The 8,464-nt window shown below is 37.3% G+C and overlaps 1 protein-coding gene across 1 annotated transcript in view; it reads left to right on the top strand.

Annotated features, from left to right (window-relative positions):
- Nucleotides 1-4,756, top strand: part of LOC140243371 (sterol regulatory element-binding protein cleavage-activating protein-like) — a 39,313-nt gene extending 34,557 nt beyond the window's left edge. Inside the window, exons 21-24 of the mRNA XM_072323049.1 lie at nucleotides 1,636-1,716; nucleotides 2,399-2,611; nucleotides 3,175-3,237; nucleotides 4,017-4,756. Of these exons, the coding sequence (XP_072179150.1) occupies nucleotides 1,636-1,716; nucleotides 2,399-2,611; nucleotides 3,175-3,237; nucleotides 4,017-4,196 (537 nt within the window). The 3' untranslated portion in view covers nucleotides 4,197-4,756. The remainder of the gene's footprint in view (nucleotides 1-1,635; nucleotides 1,717-2,398; nucleotides 2,612-3,174; nucleotides 3,238-4,016) is intronic.
- The last annotated feature ends 3,708 nt before the right edge of the window (nucleotides 4,757-8,464 follow it).

Here is an 8,464-nt window from a genome sequence, read left to right on the forward strand (position 1 = left end):
CAGTGTTGCCATTACTGAATGGCAACATCAATGACTCATCATTCCAGCTTAGAGTCGATTTTGATGAAACTTGCAGGAAAGGTTGAGAATGACTCAAGTAACAGATGATTAAATTTTGATAGTGGTCCGTCAATTTTTATGGATTTTATGAAGGATTTTCTATTTTTTGACAGGTAGGGTCAATGAACAATTTGACCCCCCCCCCCCTTCAGATCTCGGCCGCCGATCACACGATCGCCGCAAAATTTTGCCTGAAGATAGAGCTGGATGTGAACTACAAGATTACATGGTCATACAATATAAAGATATTGGCTTTCTCTTTTTAGTGAATTGATTATGCAGATTTATGCATGAAATCATATTTTCACCTATAACTCCATTAAAAAGACTGAAGGATTGCTAAATTTTTGTGTCGGAGTTCCTCAAGACACGTCCAACAATTTTCATGCCAAAAAATAGCACAATCGAAATTAGTTTCTTTTGTTTTTTAATTTTTTTTTTAATTTCTTATGTATTTTATTGTTTTTTCGACCTTTTTTTTTCTGTTATGTTTTCGACCTTTTTTTCTATTGTTTTTTGCCAAAATTTGTTGCAGGCACTTTTTCAAGCCTATCTACATTAGAATTGATTAATTTCAATGGTTAAAAGTTGAAATAATCTAATTTATATCAGTTTAACAAAAAAACACAATTTGCATTGGATTTGCACACAATTTCATGAATTTGAGCTGTTTTCGGGTTGACATGCATATGCAAAACATTACATAACTTCAGAATGGTGTACCCGGACGTCGCAAATTTGGTCTCAAATTATGCGGGAGATTTCGATGAAAAAAAAAAATCATGAAACGACGCGGTAAAATCTTTGTGTGTCGCGGAATCGTAGCGCGAAATGTCAAGGGGAATTTGACCCCCCCCAGTCAGAATACTATAGGGTTAACCAACTTTGCCTTTGTAAAACATCATACATTATGTATGTAAATGCATGTTCAATTCATGGATCGTGGTGTGTGAGACTCATATTCTTGGACTATCAGACAAAGAATGGGGGCTTCTGGTAGCAGTGATTTCAGTGACAGTCTTGTGCCGCTGTTGCAGAAGAGAGGCATATATATTTTTTTTCTTTCCTTTTTGTATGCCTCCACTGCGAAGTGTCACCGAGGGATTATTTTCTTCTTTTTTTTCCTTAACTGATTGATGCTGCACAAGAAGACTGCAAAAGAGCTGTAACAAGAGAAGTGTATCCTCTGAGCGTAACCTTCACAGCCCACTGAATTCTCAAAATGCCTGCCAACCTGTCAATCGATACTAAGATGTTAATCTTCCGAACAGACTGTTAACTCCATCAAGAGATACTGGGGAATTATGAGAACAATGAATATAATAACATCTGCCAAGATCAATAAGAATACACTCTGACTGTATACTGTTTGTGGATGTACTCTCATTGTGGCACTCCATTGGCATTGAGTAAAGATTAATGCAGCTTGTAACAGTAAATGAAGCAACCTTCAGAGACATTCCTTCAAATGTGATGTGTTTAATACACATACATGTAGCTTATGTCGCATAGCTGATGTTTAACACACCTCTGACTTCTGTATGTTTCTTTTTTTGTTTTTTGTTTTTGTTTTAGGTATTTACATTAGATGACCTTAGTTGCAGATTCACCTTGAGGGGGCATGCTGGCAGTGTGACAGCTCTCCATGTAGACAAGGTAAAAGACTATTCATTGGAAGTGTAGGATGTACATTGTAAGAAATGCGCTACCATAGAGCACAGAAGAGGGAGAGAGAAGGCTTTGCCGAGTTTCATTTGTACAACATGTTTCAAGAAGGGAAATATGCATGGGTATTGGGACCATCAGAATTGAACTTTGTAAAATGGAACATTGTAACAATGAGAGGTGATGATTCTTCACATTGTGACACAGTATATGAGATTTTTCTTTCAAACCAAACCACTTATATGCTGTTTGACAATTTTCAACATCAGTTTCTTTATGGTGTACTTCAGGGCTTGTTTTGTTTTGATGGATTTTTTTTTTTTTTTTTTGTGTCCAAGACTCATATGTCCCTCTCATTGCTAGCAGCTATAAAAACAATATCTTGCTACAGCCAATTAGTAGTAAGCATTGTTTCTGTTACCATGGAAATTGTTATTTTGCATGACAATTTGAATGATGTGAAGGCATTATCAGCACACTTTTAACAATACACACTTACCTCAAACAAAACTCAAATGTATTAACCCATTGAGGACTAGTCCCGAGTATACTTAGGCAGGTGTCTATGGGAAATGCATGTTGTAGCAAAATCAGTCCATCCTCAGTGGGTTAAAAAAAAAGAAAAAGAAAGGAGTTTTCAAAGAGTGAGTGAATGTTTCTTGCCACCTTTCAGGATCCCTACAGCATGATAGCTAGTGGCTCCAGCGATGGTTTAGTGCGGCTGTGGGACACTATGAGAGGAGACATGGTGAAGGCTCTGAAGGGTGCAGGTGGGACGGTGTTAGGGATCACTTGTACCTCTCAGCATGTCTTGTGTGTCAGTATGGACAGTAAGCTGTGTGTCTGGACCAGACTGCAGGGATGGATGCTACATGTCATTCAGCTGGTAAGCCTTCCGAAATATGTATTCATTCAAAGTCATTCATTCATTCAAGCATATGGCACAATGTGCCTGGTTGATACCGTTTGCTGACTAGTCACAAATGATGCACTTTATTACACTGAGAGAAAACTCTCCTTCAGTCCAGTGGCCATATCCCTGTGGATATTTTGCTCAAAGTTTAGTGGCATTGATCTTTTGCTACTGATTCATTACTTGAATGTTAACTACCCTTCAGTAGGAGGGTTTCAGTTTGAATCAAATCAAAGATAACTCTTGCCCTCGTGCTACTGTACACATTAAAAGAGAATGAAATGCGAATATACACTATATGTGATTTGAGGGAATGCAGCAACATTTTAATAGTAGAACACATTAGCGAAGTATGAGGGAAATTGGACAATCTGTTCAAAGGTTATGCAACTTATAAAGCTTTTGTGCACCAATCACTAGATGGCGCATGTATGGAAAATGATATAAAGAAATTATAAAGAACATTCATTGTCTGCATGGACCAATCAAAATGAAGTATATATTCAAATGTCTCTTTTTGTGCCATGTTTGTGTAGGACCAGGGATGTAGCACTAGTGTGGCAACTCTGAATGACAAACTGATGATTACTGGTGCTCAGGTGAGTTTCGGTCGATTCTCTTTGATAGACTGGTTAAAGCCTGTCTGATTTCTGTGCAGTTTACAGCTTGAGTTGAATCTAGTCATATTCAGTATCAGTATCATATCACTTGTTCTGTGTCTTACCAAGCCACAGACTTGCAACTGAATTGATGACATATTTGAGAGATGGCTCTCTTATGTAATCACAGTTTTATCTGCAGTCATGTGTGAATATATATCAGAATGAATGGAAATAGTTAGGTCCATACAGCTCTTTACAAAGGAATGCTGACTGATAACAAAGGAAGGGGTAGTTATGAGGGCAAACATACTTTCTGACTACTTTTGAATTTACTATTGGTAAAATCACGTAAAGAGACTAAGTTTTTTAAATGCAGGCTTTTAGCTTGTATTGAAGTGCAAGTTTATTTTGTTGTTGTTTATGTTGCATTTTTAGCCATGGTTTACCAATACAATTCTTTTTTCCTATTTGTAAATGGATAGAAGTGATTTATAGTTGACACAATAGTCATGTTATTCTTAATCATCACTCATTGACAACATACATGAAAATGTCCATGTATGCCTTGTTTAGTGACTTTGCTTGTCAACAGTGCAAAAAGCTACAAATTGGCTCCAGTGCAGTGCAGTAGAATACGTTTCTTTCAGTACCAAGGATACTGAGAGATCTATTTCACTCCCTTACCTGGCTGCAATATTAGTCTACCTTGCCTTCATATCTTACCTGTACCCAATTAACTGAGAATAATGGACCAATTGTGATTTTTGTGATTCTAGGGTTACCTGATTGTGTGGGACATCGTGAGTGGAGAACCAATCAGAGAGTTAAACCTTGGAGACAAGCATGTATCGGTGAAAAACATTCTTTCTGTGGAGAGCTCACCAACCATTGTATGTGACTTTGGAAGTGAACTAAGACTGATCCAATTCCCACCTAGTCTGGAGAAAAATGAATGAGGAAATCTTGAGGAAACCTCCAGGCAGATGACTTGAGAAAGGAAAGAGCTCTAGATGAACATGGTATATCATAGCAGATTTCTGGCAGGAGTTAACGGGGAGACAATATAAAGCCAAAATATGCAAAGATGCTGAATGTGTATTTCAAAATGAAAATATATGTACCCAGGTAAATTATTATCATCTTGAAATGGGTCCATATGCAGTATCTGATTTTTCTGATTTACCAACCTTGCTATTTTTTCTCATTATGTCTTTGAGTGTGTGTGTGCGAATGTGTTTATGTCTTGTTGTTTGTTACCATAGTCTGGTATGGGACCTGTTTCTTACAGATGTTTGCAATAAAGTAAATTGCAATGATTGCAAAATGGACATGAGAATAACCTCTTATGAAATAGGACAGTGGTGTGTGGAAGTTCTTGATTAGTGGGTATTCTTTTTGCCAGTCATTTCCAAACACTCGTGGAGACTAAATGCTGTTTACGAAATGTCTGACAACCAAGGACAAAATGCTTCATGGCTTTTCTAATTAGTGTAATCGTATTAATTGGCTCTGCGCATATGAACTTTTAGGTGTTTTTTTATAGTTTTTTTTTTTTTTACTTTTTTTTTGGTGGAGAAGATTTTAACAATATTACCCGTATTAAAAGAGACTATTCATTATCAGTATTTCAACACAAATTGTTCATCATTTGATCTCTTTCAATTAAGGAGAAGAGCAATGTTTTGTGAAAGTTGTGGCGGTAAGCACACCCTGAAAAAAATTTTGATTTTGGTATACACACTCCAGTTGAACATTCAGCAGTCAATTGGAGTGGTTTGCTTTGTGCTGTACTAGCATTGTGTAGTGCATATAAAGACAGTGTCATGATGTGTTTCCTTAGTGAAGTTATGAAGTTGGCATGAACAGTACTTCAGGTCAGGTCAGGTCAGGAGATACCTACCATATGCCATGTTCTAGAATGCTTCAGACATGTCATGTCCTTGTGTGTGCTTCAGACATGTCCCTTTGCTGATCTCTCTCTTCATGTACATCAAATTCAGGTGTCAAAGTTGATTGCCTGGTAGATTTATTCTAAGTGTCCAAATAATTCATTTTTAGTGTCCAGAGACTGGTGTGTAAGACGTGGAGTAAAGGACATAAACCTTGCCTGGCACCATAGATCTGAGATATTCTAACCCTTAAAAATGTTCACACAATACATGGTGATTCCTTTTTATTAAATCTTTTGTAGGTACTGAGCTAACTAAATGATTTTTTTTTTCCAGCGAAAATGATTTCCCTCCTGAATGTAATACTTGCTATTGTAATAATCATTGTGCAGCATCATTATTTTTCCCTAGTATCTATTGGGATTAAATACTGTGACATCATAATTCAATTGTTGGCTCTGCATTTGATGGCATGCATTTTGATATTAAATTATTTTGCTCTGTGGACCCCTGTGTTTGCTCTTTCAACAGGATTACCACAATTCTGTGTTTTCACACTTTCAGTGTTCACAAGCAGACTTGTGTATTCACTTCTGTGCAATACTTTTGTTACACTGTTTTTCTATCATTTTTCTATTCATGTAAATGTGAAACTACAATGTATGCATTTCTTGTATATTTTGCTCCCATAACATGAAGGGAATTTATACTGACATTTGTACACTCGGAGGTTATTGTTTGTTTTATATGAGTTTTATACTTAAATGGTGTGGGTTATCATCAGGCTTTTACACAGTGGCATATTTCTTTCTCTGTGGTCGAAGCTTTTCAGTGTCTTTCCTGGCATGTGTAGCACAATTTGCCAAAAGTACATGTAGTTGGGCAAAAATCATTCAGGCTTCTGTGTATGGGTTTCTCTGTCTAGTTGAATCTGATTTGGTTTACACATCTGTGAATTCTCCCATTATGAATTACATGAATGAATGAGTAATGGTGTATCAACTTGGACAACTGAAATGGTGTCACATTGATATTGTGGTAGGGCTTAACAGGATATTGTATTGCATTTTTACTCGCCATTCATTGCATTGAATGTGGATTTGCATTTGATATCTTCATGTACACAGCATGTGAACTGTTCAACTATGCATGTACCAAAAGTAGAGTCAAATCCAGTGCATTAAATGCAAGGAAATTATACTGCCGACCATTCTAGTGAGGCTAGTCAATCCCTCGATACTAGTCTATTGATGGACTCTTGTGGTAAAAAGTATACCGATTGAAGTCGTAACAAAGTAACAAGTTGATTGTCTTTGTCCCACTTCTCTTTTGGTTGCGAGCTCAGTTGCTAGTTGAAATTGGTTACAAAATTTTAGTTGCCAATATTTCCTGTGCATTTATAGGGCAAAGGAAAATGTACAACAATCTGATTGGATACGAGACACTATTTGCTTACCTTATGCTGTGTTACATCCAGGAAACGTAACATCCAGAAAAATGAAGTTCACTGTCTATTCAATCCTGCAATTGTGTAAACCTACTGAGACTACTGTACCCTTGCTGCTCAGCTGCTGTACTGATGTGTTTCCATGCATACATACATGTATGGAAACACAATGTACTGTGAGCTCACCTAGACATGTGCTGAAAATGCCATGAGTGTACCTTCTCTGGTCTGTATTCTTTGCAAGTGACAAAGCAATGTACTATCAGTGCTGTAGACTGAGATAGTGATGTCTCGTGGGTTGGCATTTGAATGGCTAAAGATGCAATTTCCCCACATACACCAGGGAGATGGGAGGGACCACCTCCACGCATGCACAGGTCAGGATGTACAAAACACCTTTTCTCGTTTTTTATGCCTCCGCTACGAAGTGTCGCTGGAGGCATTATGTTTTCGGGTTGTCCGTCCGTCCGTCCTTCTGTCCATAATCAATTTTGTAGACAGCGTATCTAAAAAACCGTTAGAGGTATCCTAATGAAACTTGGCATGTATATGTCTGAGGTGGCGAAGTTGTGCCTATCAACATGCTCAAGGCCAAAGGTCAAAAGGTCAAGGTCAAATGCTAAAAATTTCACTTATTTCCTCTGTATCTCTGCAATGGCTGGAGGTATTTTCTTGAAACTTGGTGTATACATGAACTATCAAATAAAGATTCCCCAGAGAGTTTTGGGTCATGAGGTCTAAGGTCAAGGGTCAAGTGAAAATGTTAAAATTTTACCTTTTTCTCCATATCTCACTTATTTCAAGGTATCTTCATGAACTTTTTGTATTTTGCATGTACTGGACTGACAGTGATCATGTAGAGAATTTATGGGTCATGGGTCAAAGGTCAGGGGGTCAAAGGTCGAGGTCAACTCATTAAATTGTCATTATTTCCCTCTTAACTATGCACTGCTTGCAGGATTTTTTCTTGAAACTTAGTGTATGCATGTACTACCCAATACAGATTCTCTTGGAAGTTTCTTGTCAAAAGGTCAAAGGCGAAAAGGTCAAAGGTCAAGTGAAAGTGCTAAATTTTCACTACTTCTTTGAACTTATAAAAGGGTCAAAAGTTGGGTACAAATCCCCAAATACCTGCACTCTCATTAGACAGTATAGCCATTCATCCAAATAAACCTAGTTCAAGGAAAGTGAACATTAAATGCATTTGTGGCAAACCTGTCATTTTTAATATTTTGCCAGTTATGTGAAACTGTCATCACAAATTGTCAAGACATTGTGCTATAGACCTATTCAGAGAACCATGCATTATGGCAGAGGCATACCAGTTGCCATAGCGACATTTCTAGTTTTCTCCTTTTTTTTTTCCTTTTTGATCAGTGCATTGATGTATTGGGAAAAGTTGATTATTAATATTGACGAAAGACATTAAATCCACCAGACATTAAGAAAACCACTAATGGTGCTTGAAACTGTAATATCTTGTGTGGGCATTTTGATGTTTGTGTTTCTGTGTATCATGCACATTTATAGGATCCATGTCAGAATAATGTAGAGTACATTCCATATCCAATGCAGGCCAATGTGCAATGAGTCTCAGTCTTTGTTCACACAACAGTCAACCAGTGTCTCAGAAAAGCTAATCACAAGAATCTGCACATGTGGTTAGTATGAAGCTCTGAATGTATCATGCAGTATTCTCCACTCCTGTCATACGATATATCACCCACTGTTAAGAGGCCTGCATCTCTCATGTGACAAAGCAAAAGATATGCCAGCAGTTCCTTAATATAAGTTCTATGCAGATGTGCTGCCACATAATTTTAGTTCATCAGTTATACATGTATTTTTGCCAAATATCATGCAACTTGAGTTATTATTGATTTATTAC

This window comes from Diadema setosum, chromosome 20 (assembly GCF_964275005.1).
Source record: "Diadema setosum chromosome 20, eeDiaSeto1, whole genome shotgun sequence".
Classification (NCBI taxonomy): Eukaryota; Metazoa; Echinodermata; class Echinoidea; order Diadematoida; family Diadematidae; genus Diadema; species Diadema setosum.